We start from the raw sequence: 20,110 nt of genomic DNA, 5'->3' as shown, positions 1-20,110 counted from the left end.
TTTCAATTGAGTTTCTAATTTCATGTCCCTATTTTCCCTACATATAGGCTGTAACCAATGGACAAGTTAAAGTGATTTTGATTATTGAATGAAAATTGGTTGGTTTTGTGCAATGTGTGAGTGTGATTTCCTTTTTGCCCTAGGGCCTTCCATCACATCCATTGTGAAATGAGATCGCTTAGATTGATCACAGAGAAAGAACCTCCAGCCTCTTAATGGTCCTTCGAAATCTAGTCTTAGTTTTGAAGACTCTTTGCTTCAATCCTATGGGATGGGATCTTTTAGTTTATTTTAAGCCACTTAACATGACCTCATTGGCAAATATCAGACTCTAATGTTTTGTAGTTCCAGCAGGAACTGTGCCATGTTTTCTTGTACCTCCTTAGCCTTACAAGGTAAGTCTTCTTGTAAGTTTTTGCCTGTTCACATATTCAGGGCTCCACCCTGACCCAGCCCCTCTCCTCAACTTTAATTTACCTTTTGGCAATGTGGGAGTAGGCAGGGTAGGTTAAAACATAATTAAGTGACAAGGATGAGTTTTAGACCTAATCATAGCAGTCAAACCAGCTATTTTACCAGTTAAGCAATCAATGTCTTGGCTAACTTAATTAAATTTGACCCTCAAGTTATTTCCTTTTGGTCAGCATTATATGTTCCTTTAGAATATGCTCCCTGAAAGGAGTGTTTCCAGTGTTTGAGCCTTTTGTGTAGATTAATGACTTGCCTTTGGAGAAAATTTGAAGAGTATTCTCTCAACCACAGCCAACCATTACAGTTTCTGGAATCAACTTGCTTTCATAGCTTTTATTTTATTTTATTATTTATTTATTTATTTATTTATTTATTTTTCTGATTTTTGTAGAATCAGGGAGAGAATCATAAAGAAACATTATCACCATACATAACCTTTCATCAAGGTGAGAGTTTTCCTTCACCTGTAAAGACGAATCTCCGTATGTGAAGTGACCATGTGATTGGACTATTGGGTCGTCATCATAATCCTACCCCCATTGAAGAGGTCGAAACTGCCCTCCCTTTCCCCTTTGTTCATCTGACAATGCCATTGATCTTCCTAAGAATGATATATCATCAGATCTTCATTGAAGATTGAAGAATTGCCCCTCTAACTTGGCCTATTATTTCCCCTACCATATATTGTGTGGAGTTAATCAAAACCTAATTGAGAAACATTTGTACCTCTCTAAGTGGAGAATTGACAGTTTGACACCCTCATCAACTTGTATCCATCGGGTAGCTCCTAAAACTTTATTGAAATAATCATAATAATAAAGACGAGTACAAGGGGGGAGGGGGACAAACGCTGCCTTACCCCAATTCAGAGAAACATTTTCATTGTGTTGCCTAAATAATGTTTTGGTATACTTAAAGATTTTGAGGGGAAATTTTGATTTTTTTTTTCTTCCTGTAAACCATCTCTCAGTCTTGTTGGAGTCCCTACATCAGCCTGAACTCAAGAAGCCCTAGGAACTTTTTATGAGGGCCAATGAGGCAGTCCACATCCCAAACCACATGATACAAGATATCAACCTTCAACAAGTTGGACATACTGGTAGATATGTCATTTCATTTTGAAATGTGAATTGCCAAAGTGTGGCATTGTTAAGGGTTAGTATTGTAACTGTGTTCACAATGGAGGTGGCTTGGTCTTTTAAAGTTGTCATGAATGATAGAAGGAATTTATTTGATTGGAGATTATTGATTTTAAATTTAGGAAGAAAGAACGCTGCCTATCAGTTGATAGTATGTACTTGTTCCGAGACACAGTGGGTGCGAAAAGACCATGTTGAAGTTGCTCGTTCGTCCCTTCTCTTTGATTGTGGCCATTGGTGTATACTTGCGCTGTCATTAGCATTCTACTACCCTTAAATTTATTTAAAACAAAGAAAGTTTTATAAAGAATCATATATTCATATGTGCGAGCAAATTTATGATCCATCTTTTTCCATCATCAAGAAAAAAAGATAATGAGTAGTGGATAGAATCCATTCTTCCATTTCTTCCCGGTCTTTTTTCTTGGATTGGAAAGCCATCATTTTCTATCTACCACAAAAAAAATAATAATAATAAAACAAATAAAAACAAATAAATATAAAAAATAAATAAATAATAAAAAATAAAATCCCATAAAGGGTTAGGGAGATGGCATTTAATATATTGACATCTTACCATCAAGTCCCTAGCATAGTGAAATGGTAAATTTTATGAGGAAAAAAATGTAGAACCATGTATTTATTAAGGAGAGAGGCTTTACAATAGAAATATAGAATGGCAACATCAACATGTACTTCCTTTTCCCAAAGGATTATAATATTTTTTTTGTCAAAAGTGAAATTATGCATCTCAACAAGAATAGTGATCAAGTTTAAGTATTTTTTTTTTAAATCATTAATATATATGTGATTAAGTACATCAATGTTTAGATTAGTGATGTCTATGTGTGAGAGTTTGGCAATGATACTGGTAGGAACAAGTTACAGGAATAGAACTACTTCGTTTGTAGGCCTGAACATGTAGGTTGGTATAGATACAAAATTATGAACATCGAGAAAAAGAGGGATTGCATTCCAAAGTTTTTCATGTCATCATGTAGTCAGCAAATAATGAGACACATCTTCTATTGTTAATGACACAAGTAGCCCAAGCAGCCCAAGCAGAGATAGTTTTATTATAGTATTAGTGATAGTTGAACATACAAATACAGGTGTAGGTGTGTGTGTGTGTATGTGTGTGTGTGTAGGGTAGGAAAACATATTATATCAAGAACTATTGATTGGAGAGAAATCACATGGTTCCTAATAGTTTGATAGTAATGGTCAGTCCATTACTTGGTGGGATTGAGGAAAGGAAAATGGTTAGGTTTTTGATGAGCAAAAATGACTTTATTTTTATTTGTTTGTAGGAAATAACAAGTTATAATAAAAATAGTAAAGAAGTTATTTAGATCATCTGTAGGTATAATATTAGAATTTAAAAGGGACAATATAAGAGACTTAAAAGCTAAAGCACAAAAATTTTCGTTTTCAAATGCAATGGGTCAGCCGCCCAGATTCTCTTAGAAAATTCACACAAAGAAAAGGTGTGCCAAAGAGATTTTTGATGAATTTGGTAAAGTCCACAAGTTGGATTAACAACCATCCATTTTCCTAAGATATCTTTGATAGTGATTCCACCAAGAACAATTTTCTAAAAAAAAAAAATATTAAATTTTGGGTGGACATTGAGTTTTCAGAAGAAACGCCACTAGTGTGAGCAAAAAGACAAGCATATACACTTTTTTTTTGCTAACGACGGGTATCCAGTCCTTTGGCCTAACTAGTCCCATAGGCCCATACTGACTCCACAATCACATGGATCAGGTCATGAATGGCCCAAGGTGTGCCTAGCGAGAGTCGAACTTAGGATGTCCAAGCTTACGGCTCGTACCAAGTTCGTTGTTCACTAAGTGCGCTACCCCCTTAAGTTAGATGGCCCAACTGAATTAGTATAATTGCCATATTAGATGTCAAGGAGCGTTATCCCCTTCATTTTAGATGTCTTTAATCTTCTTTCTATTCTATCTTTTTGGTTTAGGCCTACAAATGAGGTGGTTGTTCTTTCGGCTAAATTAGCTTGTAAAGCTATGATTAATACAACTTTTATGCCTATATATAATCTGGATGACAATGTTCTTATCTCTTCTCTTTATCCTAATAGGTAGACCATTGGCTAGTGGTGCCCAATCGGATAATAAATTAAAAAAAAAAAATGAAAGTTAGAAATTATGGTACAAATGTCATGCATGAGAGGCAAAATTCCCCGAGAGCAAAGAATTATAATGGAGAATGCTTTTGCTTACTGCAAGTAAAAGATTACTATTTTTTATTTATTTGACCCGTTGCCTAGGTATCAGACATCGTGTTTTGGAGCCTAGACCCCGAAATAGAATAAAACTCACCCTTTATTTGATGAATCATCGATAATACTCTACCTTATATTTTTTTCTTCTATTTTCCCCCTGAAAGTTTATGTTTGGTGGTCCATGAAACCCCTTCTCTTAACCCAAGTACCCAAAAAAAATATATGGTATTGAGTTCCATGTCCAACTAAATAGTATATACTAACCCCCCCTCGTTGTGTCTGTCTCTCACCCACAATAGGGGCATATATTATATTTAAGAAAAAAAAAAAAAGAGTAGATATGTCATTTTAGGGAAGAGAGAGAGACACACGGAGGGTACTAGCGTGCACTATGTAGCTTGTTCTTTTCCTCCAAAAATAGGAGAAAGAGTTGTATCCATCTGTGGGTTGCCTAGATGGTTAGGGTGAATTGGGGATTATGTGATTAGGCGCACGATCCCAGGTTCGATTCTCCATCTATGCATCTACGATTTAAGTGGAGACCGTGACAACAGTTCATAGATCAGAGTTTGATTCTCTTATTGCAATGGAAGCAATCAATCATAGGGTTTTTTTCCCATTCCTAGACACGTTAGCTACACCAACACTTTCATGCATCTATCTTTCTTCTACCTATATGAAAAGATATCTCTACTCCTTTGTTTTGGGGAGAAAATTGATAAACATAGGAACACTAGCATAGGCCAAACCACTTCTCATATATATTTTTGAAAATTTCTAAACAATACCCATTCCACGATAGACCATCATCGTATGCTTTCTGACAATTTTACCATTGGCCATAATAGTAAAAGAATGTCCAAAAGTGCTTTAAATCGTGTGTGCTAAGAGTGTCAGTCAATTGGAATGGGTTGGTTTTAGTAAAGCTTAATTGATTTTCTCCACTTTAGGATCTTATACCAAGATCGATCTATTTAAGTAATCGGTCCTCATAGGCTAGGAATAGTCTCCTTTGTAAATGGACGGTCAATAGGTCAAGTAACGACCTTTAAATAAGTTAACTATTGACACATTTATCTTTAAATGGATTATAAACATGAGTTGAGTAAACCCCCTTGATTAAGTTTTAAGGCTATGTTTCATGGTCAAGAATGAAGAAAAAACAGAGTATAAAAAATAATAAGATAAAAAAAATAATTAGACAATGAATTTTTACTAGTTTATCTTTCCTTTTTAATTCAAAAAATTTTGATTTTTTTTGTTCTTCGCTACCAAACATAGCCTCAGACTCACGCTATAGTAATCAGTCGAGCACCTGTCAACCAAATGCTAGTCGGTACGAACTTCAGCCCTACACGGCCACACGTTCAAAAATCACTTTTTATCTTCCAAAGTGAAAAATAAAAAATAAAAAATAAAAAAAATCCCAAATGGACATATGTTAAAATAGAAAAAGCAAAGATGCCATATCCGAAGCATCTAAAACTCCAACTACACAAGAGATCCGACCCCACCACCCTTTTGTAAAAACAGAATATTGAGGCATGCGTTATCCAACGGCCAGGATTAAAAGATCTATTTTAAGGTGAACAGAGAATGGGTTTGAAACCCTAAGCCCTAAGGGCTGTGCGTGCGTGGGAGAGAGAGAGAGAGAGAGGGAGAGGGAGAGAGAGAGAGAGAGAGAGAGAGAGTGAGAGAGTTATATTAGAAGGGAATTATCCGGGTGAGGTCTTCCTCTTCTTTTTCGTACCCCTTCTTGTCTTCTTTCAGCTTAGAATAGCAGAAGAGGAAGGACAGAAGGAGTGCTCGCTTGCTGTGTGAGAGAAGGAGAGAGAGAGAGAGAGAGATGTCGGACGAGGAGCATCACTTTGAGTCTAAGGCAGACGCTGGAGCGTCCAAGACCTACCCACAGCAGGCTGGTACCATCCGTAAGAACGGTTACATCGTCATTAAGGCCAGGCCCTGCAAGGTATTAACAATCAAGCTCTCTGGCTCTTTGTCTATGTGTATTTGTTTCCTTATGTTCTGAATTGTTTTCTTCAAGTGGATGATTTGGGTTTCATGTGTTTCTGGAAAGATCTCTATTGTTTATTTGCTTTTTTTTTTGAAGGTTCTAACGTCTTATGGTCAATCTGATGTGGTTCCTTTCGAATTATGAGTTTTCTTGTTTTATTGATTTTTCTTTTATCAATAATTTTGCAAGATATACCCGTAGCCATATTATCTCTTCTCCCTTTTACCTGAATTTATTATCTGTGCTCTGTGCTCTGTGCTCTGTGCTCTGTGCTCTGTGCTGTGTGCTCTGTGCTGTGCGCTCGTTCATCTTCGTATTCGTAGTGGTTTGGTTTAGTGCTTCCATTATTTGATGCTGTATCTGATGTGGGTTCCAAGCTCCTACCGCCCTCCCGTTTTGTATTATATGAGGATATTTTCCAAGGGGGTAAGTGAATATCAATTTCTATTTGGGGTGGTCTTTTTCTCTTCCATATGTTGGGCGATCTCACTTGCTGGTTTGGGGTGTGTGGATTTTATGATGGCCGGTCAAGATTATAGGATTTTAGTTTCCTTGCATAAATTTGTTTGCAAATTGGACTTCTTTTTGGGTCGATTGTTAATTGAGTTCGTGTGTATATTGATTTTCTTTTCGCTATGGTCGTTTCTTCCTCGTACTTTTTAACAGTGAATTCATCTCTTTGGTGTTAATCCCCCCCCCCCCTTTGGGAGATGGCTTTTGTTCCCCACTTCCCTTAATGTATTGAAGGTATGTTTTGCTGGAATTTGGATGAAGATCTTTGTTGTATACCAAAACCTTGAACTTTTTACTGGTAAAAAATGGTCCATTTACTATTAGCCACTTATCTAGTTTGCCTTATCATGCCATACATTAGAAATTCGTTTCTTAAACAAATTACTATTTTATTCATTATTTTAAGATTTGGATCATTCTACAATATAGATCTGCTGAACCAAGGCCTGGATATTTAAATTGCCGACTTATCTTCCTATGATAGGGTGCAGTTAAAGATTTCCCATTGCATCTCTTGCTATTATATTATGCTTGTTCTTAATGGACCACTCAATGGCTGGTTATAGGGTTGTAAGAACTTAAGTAGCTGCAACAAGAATCTTTGGTTGGAAGCATAGTTTGAAATCTCGGTCAAAACCACCAAAATTTCACGGAATATTTTTGTTTTGAGGGAGGGTGAAACGAAATTGGATGTGAGTGTGTGGAACTCAGTAGGAAATAGAAATGCAGGTTTCAGCTGAAATTTCAGTTTCGACTCTGTTTTGGAATAAAACAATGCATATAAAAAAGCACTGTTTAAATCCAATGGGTTGAAATTTGAATCCATTTCATGAGCTTCGAGTGTTTCTCCTATTAGAGGGGGGGGGGACTCCAAAAACAGAAACCCCCATATTTGGTGTTTTGGGCTATATCACCTACATTTCTTGGTGGAACAAAGTGTTGGGGACTACTACAATGCATCTATGATGACTATTTGCTTCATTTGAGCAATATTTGTGTAAAATTCAAATTTAAAGGTATACCCTTTTTCCTTAAATTTCGAGCTTCTTGGAGCTCTGTGGTACTGACATAGAGTTAGAGGCACGGTTTCACAGGAGTATTTTAACCTTGATTGTATACTTGTACTTGATTAATTGTAACACATGACCTTGCATTTGTAACACTTGAGACATTTTGTAATATTAAATGGTTTTTCTTCATAATGCATATTTTAGTTGTTTTCAATAAATTGTGTGTTTAGGTACTAAATTATGTGTAAAATAGTCTATATTTGAGAAAGTATACATCAAGGTGCGGTGTGCATTTCTGACCTAGGTTACGAAACTATTTTTTATTTATTTTTCTAACAATCTAAAGGTTCCAATTTAGATAATTAGTCTATTCCTTAAATTATCTGTCTAAAATATGGTAATTTTAACACTGAATTGAAACAAAATGGCTAGCGAAAATATGAAAAATTTCGGTTGGAAAACGAAATATTTTTCTTGATTAGGGTCGAAACTGAATTTCAAACCTTGGTTGGAAGTTATACTTAATGAAACTACTGCCTAGGATTGAATTGGGGAAAAAAAAAGTTGCCCATGACATAAGAATAAATCACTTCAGAATCCAAGATTATGATTTGTGGGATGTTGCTCCATAGACCTCCAGTGTATTCTGCATAACATGTGTCCAGCAATATTCATGTCACATGTGCATGTGTCTATATTATGTGATCAGACTTGTTCCGAAAAAGATCCACTTGAGGTTCATATCTTTTTCTTACTCATTTATGTGCTGTTGGGAGCATCTGTAGATTGCAAACTCTTGGGGCATTGGATTCGAGAGATTTTGCTGCTCTCACATCTCCCAATTTTTCGTATCTGCTGCTACTTGTCTTCTTTGTCTTTTTTCACTTCTTTAATGTTACTCATCTTTTGCCTTCCCCTAGGCAATTTGTTACGTACGGAAACAACAGCTGTATGCCTGTGACCTTCTTGCAAGGTCACCTTATTAATTTAATTTAATTGTGTTATCCCATTTTCTACAATATCTATTAATTTTGAGATTTTAAATGATAAAGATCCGGATACTTAACTAAGAAAAATTAAGAACTAACTATTGTAAAAGAAGGGTCTGTAAAGATTTATGCTTCTGACATGGGAAGAGTTGCACCACCATCGCTTGACAGGTGAAAATCAACCTTACTTGAGCCTTTGGTGTTGCATACAGTTCAATTCACTGCTACTCAAAAGAAGAAAGAACCCCCCCCCTCTTTCTATGGGTTGTTCGAGTATTACATTGATGATTTTCTGTCATCCTTCTTTATGGGCCCGTTCTGTCATACTAATTTATGTTTATTTTTCTGTTTCCTTTTGGATATATTAAAAGAAGGGTTCTTCTGGTGTCACTATAGCCAGTGAAGTAGTCCACTTCACTATAATTTTTTTAGCCTCATAAATTCCTTTGCTGAGTTGGAGTGGAGGGGTGATTGTTGTAAAATCACTTTTAATGATCACTGTACCAATGCCATGACCAAGTTCCCTCTCCGGCTTTGGCAGCCTGAATGTGCAAGGGATTGACTTTTTTAAAGATGGGCAGTATCACAATGAAGAACAGAGGGCCAGGAGTGAGTGCTATGCTGGCCGGTACATATGTTAGCAGCCTTCACCAATGGAAACTCAGCCGGGTCCATGTCTTCCTTTGCTCTTTAATCCACACTCATGACCGTTGCAGCCACTGCCATCATCTTCCTCCTTCCTAGATTCCGATTCCCGACCTGATTAAAAATATCTGTCAGATGGGACAAAGATGATAGGGGGAGATTGATAAGAGTTCCCGTTGCAGCCACGGATCTTCCCCACCATGATCCTAGCATGGAATTGAACCCTGCAATCATTTCTTCTTCCATGGCTTGATTGTTCAAAGGGTTTATGGCATCTGTCTTATATGGAAGAGCAACACCGGGCTTTGTGTTGCTCCTGTAGTCACCATTGAAGGAGAGTTGAGCACAACCAGAGGGAAAGTTGGTTAAATAACCACACCAGTTCAAGCACATGACAGAAAAGCTGACTTATGTAATGCAAACTAATTAATGATACGTTAGGAAAGAATAACTTTTAAAAGCACTCCAAAAAAAAAAAACAAAAGAACACACTTTAAAAAGTGGTCAATGTCAAAGAAACTGCGATCAAGAGCCCTTCTCCATTGAACATATGCAGGATTCAATTCATTCTGATACAGTGACCTGTTTGTGGCTGCTTCGCCCCCAGAGCACTCAGTTGGAGACAAATATACTCTTGAGTATGAGGTCAGTGCAGCTTTACCATCTGTGGATCCGAAGACTCTGGAGGTAGCTTGTTTTCTAACTTTCATGGTAGGCATTGTTTAGAGAAAAAAGGCTGATCTTCTTACTTCTGCCAGTATGGTCTTCGCTCATTTGTAGGGTCTTCACTCATCTATAGGCGTGTATTGCATTACTAATCTCTGTAAGTTCTAGTGGTAGGTTATGAGATGCCAACATATGCTATTGCACAATGGGATCTGACATATTCCTAATATTGTCATTTTGTTTTTTTATTGTTCATCTCACCGCGACTCCTATGGGGATGTGCCTATTTGGTATTGTAGGCATTATGATTTGTAATTTTGAGCTGCATCTTTGTATATTATGGGAAATGGAAAGATATGAACCGTCATGCATTTGCTGCCAATGTGCCGATTTGATATTGTAGGCATTATGATTTGTATTTTTGAGCTGCATCTTTGTCTATTATGAGAGATGGAAGAATATGAACCATCATGCATTTTCTGCCTCTTTAATCATGTGTATTGAGATCTTTATCAACAGAGCATAATTTCTGATCTATTCTGTGGGTGCTTTAACATATAGGTTGTTGAGGTTTCCACCTCCAAAACTGGCAAGCATGGTCATGCCAAGTGTCACTTTGTAGGGATTGATATCTTCACTGGAAAGAAGCTTGAAGATATTGTGCCTTCATCCCACAACTGTGATGTAAAGCTACTCCCTTTCACTTGTGTTGTTTTCGGTTAAGAGGATTATTTAGGTGATTGCGATTGTGGGTAATGGTGTGTAGTTGATTGGATGGGTAATTATTTATCCTTTTGCAGGTTCCCCATGTTAATCGTACTGACTATCAACTGATTGATATCTCTGAAGATGGTTTTGTAAGTTGTTTTCCAAGTTCTATGATCTTATTTTTGGGTTCAGTTCTTATTTGGCAATTCAATTGACTTGGTTGTTTCCTGTAGGTGAGCCTTTTGACTGAAAATGGCAACACCAAGGACGACCTGAGGCTTCCAACTGATGATAGTCTGCTTTCCCAGGTGTGTAGCACTTCCATATTCTGTGTGTCTTCCAGTCATGTTCTCAAAAATAGGTTACAGAGGTTGGCTTGTTCCTGTGGGTTGATTTTCTTTATCTTCTTGTTGTGTAGATCAAAGATGGATTTGGCGAAGGAAAGGATCTTGTGGTTACGGTCATGTCAGCAATGGGTGAGGAGCAGATCTGCGCCCTCAAGGACATTGGCCCGAAAAATTAATTTCTATAATGCTATAAACTATATAGGAAAGAGAAACTGTTTTATCCTTCTCCAGTGATGAGTTATGTGGGCTGTGATGCAACAACTCATAAACTGCTAAGATGATCTGGGAGTATGTAGTTTTGAAAAACAATGACTTGTTTTCAGCTCTGTATCAACGTTATATGATTGTTTACATATTTCATATTTTACATTCTTTGTTTGGTACTGTTTCTATCTTCTACAATCCTTCAAATTCTCTATTTGAAGTAAGATTGCCTCATACTACAAGGTCGAGCTTGGCATGTTCTACCCAGTTTAGGGAAATCCCTTGGTTGTTCACATCAATTAGCTACCAGAATTGATGTTTGGATGAGTGGGCGAGCCTGTGGCACAATGGTGAAGTTGTACTATTGCTTCAAATCAGTAAAATATTTTTTTACCAAAAAAATAAGCTGCACTATTGCAAATGTAGAAACTCTCTCAAAGTAAGGGGTAAGGCTTTGTACATTTTTTCCTCCCAGACTTTGCAGTAGTGGTAGTCTTGCAAACTGAGTGGGTTGCTTTTTGTTCTTTGTTTTAGTGATGTTTGGACGTGAAATGGACTTGTCCATTCTACCAAGAAGAAAAATGAGCATGTCCACGAGGAATAAAAGTTGGTTTTTAAGGCAAACAACAAAGGAGAGAGACGGTACAAAAGAGAATCCTTTTGGGAAATGAAGGTCACATATAATGGGAACATGGTAATCATGGGTTGTGAGGTGTGGTGGTTTACGTGGGCTACGTAAATCCCTTCCATTTTCATAGTAAACCAGTGTTAGGCCTTGCCAAATGGAGTTCATATTCAGGTCCAACATACCTTCTTCATGAAGCAGCCCATAAAATACCCCAAATAATCAAAGTCCTATGATACTACAGAGTTCATCTCCGCCGCAATCAGAACCAGAAGCAGCAATTATTCTTATTCTTTTCAGAGGCAATTTACTTAGATCTCCTTGATAAAGGGGGAAAAAAAATTACAAATGAAGTAGATTTATAAATGAAGTAAGTGTGAAAAAAGTTTTTTCTTATCTAGTAGATCTAGGCATTTTCCTCTATTCTTTATTCACCAAATGAAATTTCAAACCAATCCGGCCACCCTAGAGCTGTGTAAACTATGGTAGAATTAGTGAGGGACCATAGCCATGCAGACAACTTATTTTTTTGTTTGTCCCACTTTAAGCAAGCAAAGTCTAGATAGATTACATGTCAAATTTTAATCTCCAAGTCATCATTTAACTTTTCATATGTATGTTTGTGCACCCATTGTGGTCCATTGTTGCTTTTTTTTTTTTTTGTGGTTGAAGATGCTTTGCTTTTACTACGTAGCCAATTCCAACTTGGGTGAAATATGACATGTGAGTAGGGGGCCTCGGGGTCTATATGGGAGGACATTAATTTATCCTTCTCCCACTCTATTGTAGTGGGAGGACAATATTTTGTCCTACATGGTAGTACATAATTTTATGCTTCCATCAAATTTGTAGGGCAAAAATTATCAAGCTTAGGTGATATTATTATATTATATGTATTTTCTTTATTTTACATGTTGTACACTTGACATTCCCGTCAATGCCATACAATTTGTGACGATATAGTTTGTTACGAGACATTGCATGTAGTTAATTTATGATTATCTGAAGACCCAACTTTAACCAATGAGCAGGTAGTGATAAGCTATGGTTTGTTATTGAAATCAGTATGGATTGTTTTCAGTTTAAGGTGGTCATGTATTCAGCTTTTATCTTATAGTGATGTTTGACTATCAATTCAAATTACGCAACCTAAGACGTACAATACACCTCATCACATATACTATGATATTAATTTTTTAAGAAAGAGAAACAATGATTTAAAAAAACACAACATGAGAAGATGTAGTGTATCTTACTCGCTTAAACAACTCAATTTTTTTTATGAGTAACAATATTTGGTCTTTCAAAGAAATCCCATAAAAAATGTAATATCTCATAAATCCCATAAACAAACAAGTCTACAAATTCTATAAAAAAATTGGCTTCAGAAAACTTCAATGGCTTGATTATAGTCAAAGATCCGACAAGCATCAATAGATAAAATCTAACTTAACAATTTTCTTTAACGGAGTATTTGCCATTAAATTTATTTAATTATCACATTTAATAGGATGTGATGAATTCATTATGGACTCCACAAGGTGAGTGCTACTCAACAAGGAAGCAAATAAATTCAATCCTAATTTGGCAAGTATTATCTGAGTTGGCAGGGTGGGGACCTAGTTAATGGAGAGAACAATGGATGATCCGGCCATAAGGTGGAGAAGAGAGAGAAAAAGTGTTGGAATAGCCTACACCACCATCTTAGAGACAATTTTTTTTTTTTTTTTTATAAAATAGTGAAAGAAAAGGGAAAATATTTTTTTATGGGAGAGTATGATCTTTGCACTAGACACATGAGGTGAAATGATCAATCTACCCCTGAAAATAAAGTGTCTTTTCTATGAATGCTTCTTCGTCTGTTCTCATTGACCCTCGTGTAGGTACAAGAAAAATCAATAATCAATAAACAAAGTAGACCAAGGTAATTATATGATCCTAGATTAGTATTAATTTTGTATTAATATATAACATATTTAATGAATTATAATTTACGGAAATTCCCAAAGTTCTTCTATTTTTTAATCCCGTAGTGATGATCCGATTTGATTCATAAGTTTCTTACACAGATTTTGATGAGTGAAGATAAAAAGCCATGAACCAATAAAAAAAAAAAAATGAACCATCATAATCTATTACTATGTACAGTCAAAGCCAGTAACAGACAGTTAACTGCACCGTTAGATATCATACGCCATCATCTCAATATCCTGGCGCGAGGATTCTCCACTCCCAAAGAAAGTAGCGTTAGAAAAAAGAATAAAAAAAAAAAGCGAGGGAAGAAAAGTAACGGCGTCGGTAACAGCAGTAGAACAACCTGGTCAATATTAGTCAAAGAAGAAGCTACCGCTTCAGTCTTTCCCCCATTTAATGCTTTTTTAAAAACGGCAAAACCCCTCTCTCTCTCTCTCTCTACAATCTTTCTCCTGAAGCCCCGCAAAAAACCGATTTCCATGCACGCAACCCGTTTCGGACATCGAAACCGTCCGAAACCCATATTTGTTCACTGCAACTGCAGAGCTTTCAATCTTTCATGGCAGACAACAACAACCAGGGGATCAATTCTCCCAAGGTAGAAGAAGAAGATAAAGAAACAGAGAAGATTGAAGAACTAGAAGAAGAAGCGGAACAGAGGGGACCTCTTCCAGAGTTACAGAGCTCTGTGGCTTCTGTAACTGAACCTGATCTTCTTCCGGTCGAACCGGAGTTCAGAGAACAGATTACTTCTGCAGTAGAAACCCTAGTGGTGCCTTCTCCTCCTCCGTCGTTGGGCAATGATCATGACTGTGATTGCCGCTCCTTCTCTCAGTTGCTCGCTGGGGCGATGGCATCTCCTGGAGCGAATTCGATCAACCCTCTTTCTGAGGGAGTCGATGTGAAGCCAACTGTTTCTACTGATCCAACTGGGCATCCAATAGTTTGCCCACTGACATCCTTCGACACCACCGGATTCAAGGTTTTGTGCTTTCCACTGCCAATTGTCTCCTAGTTATTTTGTTCTGTCCCGTACTGAAAATATAAAACTATTCTGTGATTTTATTGTTATCTGAGCTTGTATGCCTGAGTCAGTAGAGGTGGGATTTTTCTTTTTCTTCTTGAATTGGGTATTTTTTTTATTACAGTCTAGTGCAATTTGAACTGATAAATTGGTTATGACTTGTTGATGGGAAATACTTTAGTTTTATATTTTAACTTAGACTGGGTTGACTTGTCTTTGGTTTCCCACCTGTTTCTTCGCTCGAATAGGTGACCACTCTCATCGGTGACTGTTCATTGAACTTTGATGTAAATAAATTCTTAAATGTCTGATTGGTTTATATGTTATTGAGTTTGTGCCATTAGTCACAATCTGAGAAGTTTGTGTTTCAGTAACACAGTGATTTGCACTTGTTGATATTTGGTCCACAAGAGTAAAATATTTTAACATGGTCAGGAAGTAGGAGATTCTGATCACACAAGGATGTACTATTCTTATTGTCCAATTTAGCTTTGTTCACAGACGGGGAAGATTTATTCAGAATGTTTATTTGTCATGATTTATTATGGATCATATTGTAGAGTTGGATGTAAATTTTATAAGAGACTGTTACCATCTACTCAGGTAGTTACACTGATTGTTGAGTTTGAATCCTAATTATTTATTTTTAATTTTACAATTGAGGCATTCAATGATTATTTACATGTTGAGTCTCCTAGATGTTAAGTGTAATTGTAGATTCTTTTATTTTAATGCTTTTGTAGCTTGAGTTGCAGACAGTGTGGATGACATGGAGAGCCTTAAAAGTTCTAATGTGGTCTGTGAATTCTGACGAGACAATTATTATGCAACTTAGATTAGGTTAAATATATAGGTCGAGTAAAAGAAGTAGTTCTAAATCTAAATACATTTTTCCTAGTTACTGTTTGATTCTTTACCAGCCTATGATGCTCCAGCCATAGGGCTATGTTGGTAGGACCACCACTGGATATGACAGCATCAGTATAAGTTGATAATTTCTTTCTGCTTATGATTTATTTCCTCCTTTTAGGGGCAATTTGGGATGTCCCATCAGGAAGCTTTGGCAAGTGTGACAGCTCAGGCTGCTCAAGCTCAGGCACAGAAACAGCTTCAGATTGAGTATGCATCACCTTCATCAGAGTTGTCGCCTGTTTCTGTTACACAATCCACATCATCTCCACTGAGTTCCATAACACAACAACAAGGACTGGCACTAGTTCCTCAAGAAAATAGTATCTCTACACCAGAGGTGGAGCAGCAGAATTCCTCTGACGAGAAAAATAAAGCAGCTCTTGGTGTTGCAAAGACACCCACCAGTGACGGGTACAACTGGCGCAAGTATGGGCAAAAGCAGGTGAAGAGCACTGAGAGTTCTCGAAGCTATTATAAATGCACATTTTCTGATTGCCATGCTAAGAAGAAGGTTGAGCGTTGTGATCACACTGGCCATGTGACTGAGATTATCTATAAAGGTCGGCATAACCATGAGCCACCTCGAAAGATTAGGTGCACCAAAACAAGGAGGTTTGTGCCATCTGCTGGGCCTATTGTAGAAAGTGAAACCATAGATCATCCAGTCAAAAGACTTGATGATTCTGAGCCATCTACATCTAGGGGAGAACCTAGTCAACCAATACTGCCAACGCCTGAACAGAAACGACATAGCTCAGATGCCTCTGGCACAGGTGCTGAAATTAAAGCTGAGGGAGAAATTGATGATGAACCAGAACCAAAGCGAAGGCAAGAATAAAAAAGACTGTAGTAATTGAAATTTTCTTGCTATTGATATATTTATGTATTTTTTTTCCTCTTCCTATTTCTTGTTTTTCAGGATAAAGGAGAACAATGTAAGCTATTCAGGCCCTGTACTAAAAACAATCAAGGAGCCTAAGATTGTTGTTCAAGCAGCTGGTGATGTGGGGATCTCGAGTGATGGCTACAGGTGGCGGAAGTATGGGCAGAAAATGGTGAAAGGAAATCCTTATCCCAGGTTCCTACTCCTTTTATTTTATGTATTTGGTTGCTTTTATGTTTGATAGTTATAGACGCTGAAAGTTTAATAGTGCTATATAGCTGATATGATGCAAGATTAATATGACTTGTTAGTCTACTCTTAAAATATGATGTCTGCATTTTGTGTTTCTCTTTCTCAGTTAGTCTCTTAGAAATGCGAGATGCTCATTCGTTGGGGGAATATGGTTATAGCATGCTGCATCTAGTATCATGATAGTGTAACATAGTGAGGATAATATGATGGCTGCATTTTGTGTTTCTCTTTCTCAGTTAGTTTCTTAGTATGGCGAGATGCTCATTTGTTGGGGGAATATGGTTATAGCATGGTGTATCTAGTATCATGATAGTGTAACATAGTGAGAATGTTTATATTTCTTTCACTCATAGATGCATTTCTTTGGTATAATTTTACAGTAGACAAATATTGTCACAAGAATTAGTTGTTGCAAGAGCTAGATTTTATTTATTTATTAATACATCCACACTCTAGAAATTTCTTGAAAAGAAGAGAGAGAAGAAGAACAGATAATCGTGTTGGCCAGTAATTGTTGAGATCTGGAGTGTCTGAATAAATAAATAACAAAATTGATGGCGGGGAAAAAGGTTTTTATTCCAGCTAAATGGGATCAAATAAACAACTCAAGAATCCCAGTTTGGAGGGTATACTTTCACTTGGATATGCCTATTAGCATGGTTAAGGTGTTCATGATTTGATCCTATACTGCCTTGCACAAGTCTTATACAGTTTTGTGCATTGTGGTCTGATCTATGCAGATGCCTAGAGCATGGTTGAAATTGTCATGAATTGATCAATTACTCACACAAGTTTTAAGGTTTCCTTGTAACAGAATGGATGCACTTCTATGTATTTATTATTCCTTTCATGAATGAGGGATTGGATGTGGTATGAGTGCTACCTTATTGGCATATTTTCAGTCTACTTGGAGCTTGAATGGAATGCCGATTTCATTATTTGCATGGGCACTTCCTTCCTCTATGTTCAACATGAAGACATTTAATGTTTCTTGCTTTCTTAGGTTGAAGCTGACTATATATCTAGTCTCCATACTCTTCAATCAAATATTTGGAGACATGCCAGTGAATTGTTCCTGTTTCATTGTCCTGAGAAAAAACTAAGAACTTTTGCTTCTAACAACAATGTCACCTATAAAACCAACCACTAATCAGAATTCAATGTGTGTTGTATCCATAAAAATACTTCAAGAGATGTTAGTGAACTACCCAAGGAGGAGCCAAATTGTTAATGGCTTGTAGTGAACCAAAGAGTGCATGTCAAGATGGCACTAGGTTGATGCAGTTAAGATTGTCCAATTGGGCCAATCAGGCCCCAAAAGACCTTTTTTGGCCCATGGTTAGGTAACTTAGGTTCTATAGACCTTGGCTTCTTATTTTTGAGTTTATTGATGTAATGAGCATCTTTTATAAACCCATATTTGGGATCTTATTCTGTAAACGGGATTAAGTATATAAATAAGATTGTAAGGGTCCTATGTGTTGTTAAATAAGTTAGTTTAGTCTCGAAAAATTACCTTATTAATTAAGTATTTTGTCTTATTGTTAGTCAGTAGTTTATGTTGTCGGAAGCCTTCTATAGCAGGTATTTGATCAGTTTAAGTTAATTTTTGTTTAGGTAAGTTGAAGGGATAGTTGTTTATTTGGTTTAGGAGTCTAAATTCAGTTCATTTGGTATTTATAAATAGGGTTGTAATTCTACATGACTATATGGAATATTGGAATGAAAAATTAGTTTGATTTAATTAATATTAAGGTTGTTGTCTCTCTCTTTCTTCCCCTCGATTTCTCCCTAACCCTAATCCTTGCGATTCCTGTTCTTCCCCATCCTTGCACTTCCATTACTAGCAGTCTCTTTCCTTGTATCTTAAAAGAAAACCCACCACTAGCAGATCATCTGATCCATCTGTATTACGTGATGCTTGCTTGATCTTTAAGATATGTCCCTAGTGGGGTTGTTTGATCTGATGGGTTGTACCATAGGAAAGTGACAAGTACTGTTTGATATGGACATGCATGCATAAACTTGAGGATTTTCCCTACCTGTTTGCTTTTGTGTCCTGTCATACTTGAAGAGGCTGTGTGAGTCTTGCTAATTGAAGAGTCGTACATGTAACGGTGGCAGTGTGGCACACACATCTAGTGCCCAATTGATTAGTATTGAAGTGAGAACTTGAACTCCCTGACTTGAAGAGTATACATAACCATATTCTTCACCTTCGGAATGTTGAAAATTTGGAGGTGGATTGGAAGAACTGTGGCGGCTTTATTTGGTTAGTGAAAATTGGGAAGTGAAAACACACTTTTTGGAGGTAATTTACATGGGTGAGGAATAGGATGAGGTGGGTGAAAAGAGATGCTAGATTCTAGTCGGATAAGAGTGAAAAACATCATATATGAAATCAAAATAAGGCTGGACCGTAGTCCAGTGATATTTGGGTGGAATATGGCAATTGGGAAGACTCTTGGTGCAGTGGACCTTTAGGTACGGGGAATGTCATTGGTGATATAGGAATCCTCTGTGAGAAGAGAGATCAGGATGAGTTGAGTCTGTGAGAATAGAGATAGGGATGAGATGTGGAAGATGAGCGGGATGTGATGGACATGAATGCAGTTTTGGATCTGTGTTATGAGGAAGAGAAAAGTGCAAGTATGGGGATGGAGGACGGCAATATATTTCAGGTGCACCAAAGTAATATTTATTTTTAAAATTTTAAATCCAAGCATTTTATTGGTTGGTAGGGCAATCATAGAAGAGATATAACTTAGATCCTCCATCTGCAAATTAATTTTAGTAATGTTGCTAATAGAATTTGGTACCTAAACAAGTAATTTGAAATGTGAATTTAGGAGCCAAACCCACTGAAATGTCCTGAAATTTCTGATGCTGGATGACAGTGTGTGTTTTGGTAGTTTTGTCCTTATGGATGATGATGGTATCACAGATTTCTGGTGGTTATATATGATGAAGGGGTTGACAGCGTGATGCTGAAGCTTCAGTACATAATTTGGTTATGATCTTTTGAATTTGATTGTCTTTTATAGAATCATAACCAATTTGTGTTTTTGGTTGTTGGGGAGAATTGTAATAATGTGGAACAATATAGAATCATTTTTACCAATGGAGGAATTATTTGTAATTTTGTTTCTTCTTCAAAAAGTCCTACGGCTTATGGAGTCAAGTATGAAAAAACTTCCATACATGCAATTTTAGAGACTTATTACTGAAAGTGATGTTTACTTAGTCAAGGGGAGTTAGTTTAGGAAGGTTCTTTCTGTTTTGATCTTTCCCTTTTCTTAAAACCCTTGTAAATTCTATAAAAAGCTGGACATATGGAGTGAAAAGGGACAGCTGGAGTTTGTTATCGAATAGCCCAACTGGGAATCTCGTGCAAGAATTCATGCTTTAAGTATGGGTTTGTGCCCTGTCCAATAGCAAGAGTTGGGAAAAGAAGTCACCTCCCCACCCCAACCCCCCCCAAAAAAA

General features: G+C 36.9%; 2 protein-coding genes across 2 annotated transcripts in view; both read left to right on the top strand.

Annotated features, from left to right (window-relative positions):
- Positions 1 to 5,523: 5,523 nt before the first annotated feature.
- On the top strand, positions 5,524 to 11,119 carry LOC122084193 (eukaryotic translation initiation factor 5A-2-like). The gene is made up of 5 exons (XM_042652276.1): positions 5,524 to 5,827; positions 10,257 to 10,379; positions 10,496 to 10,552; positions 10,637 to 10,711; positions 10,822 to 11,119. The coding sequence occupies exons 1-5, from the start codon at positions 5,705 to 5,707 to the stop codon at positions 10,924 to 10,926; spliced, it is 483 nt and encodes a 160-aa protein (XP_042508210.1). The 5' UTR covers positions 5,524 to 5,704; the 3' UTR covers positions 10,927 to 11,119.
- A 2,840-nt stretch (positions 11,120 to 13,959) lies between these two features.
- Positions 13,960 to 20,110, top strand: part of LOC122084578 (probable WRKY transcription factor 32) — an 18,105-nt gene continuing 11,954 nt past the window's right edge. The window contains exons 1-3 of the mRNA XM_042652937.1: positions 13,960 to 14,535; positions 15,608 to 16,317; positions 16,409 to 16,567. Coding sequence (XP_042508871.1) covers positions 14,113 to 14,535; positions 15,608 to 16,317; positions 16,409 to 16,567 — 1,292 coding nt within the window. The 5' untranslated portion in view covers positions 13,960 to 14,112. The remainder of the gene's footprint in view (positions 14,536 to 15,607; positions 16,318 to 16,408; positions 16,568 to 20,110) is intronic.

The sequence above is a fragment of the Macadamia integrifolia genome, chromosome 7 (genome assembly GCF_013358625.1).
Source record: "Macadamia integrifolia cultivar HAES 741 chromosome 7, SCU_Mint_v3, whole genome shotgun sequence".
NCBI classification, from domain to species: domain Eukaryota; kingdom Viridiplantae; phylum Streptophyta; class Magnoliopsida; order Proteales; family Proteaceae; genus Macadamia; species Macadamia integrifolia.
The sequence above is the reverse complement of the archived record's forward strand: the minus strand, read 5'-3'. Positions and strand labels throughout refer to the sequence as shown.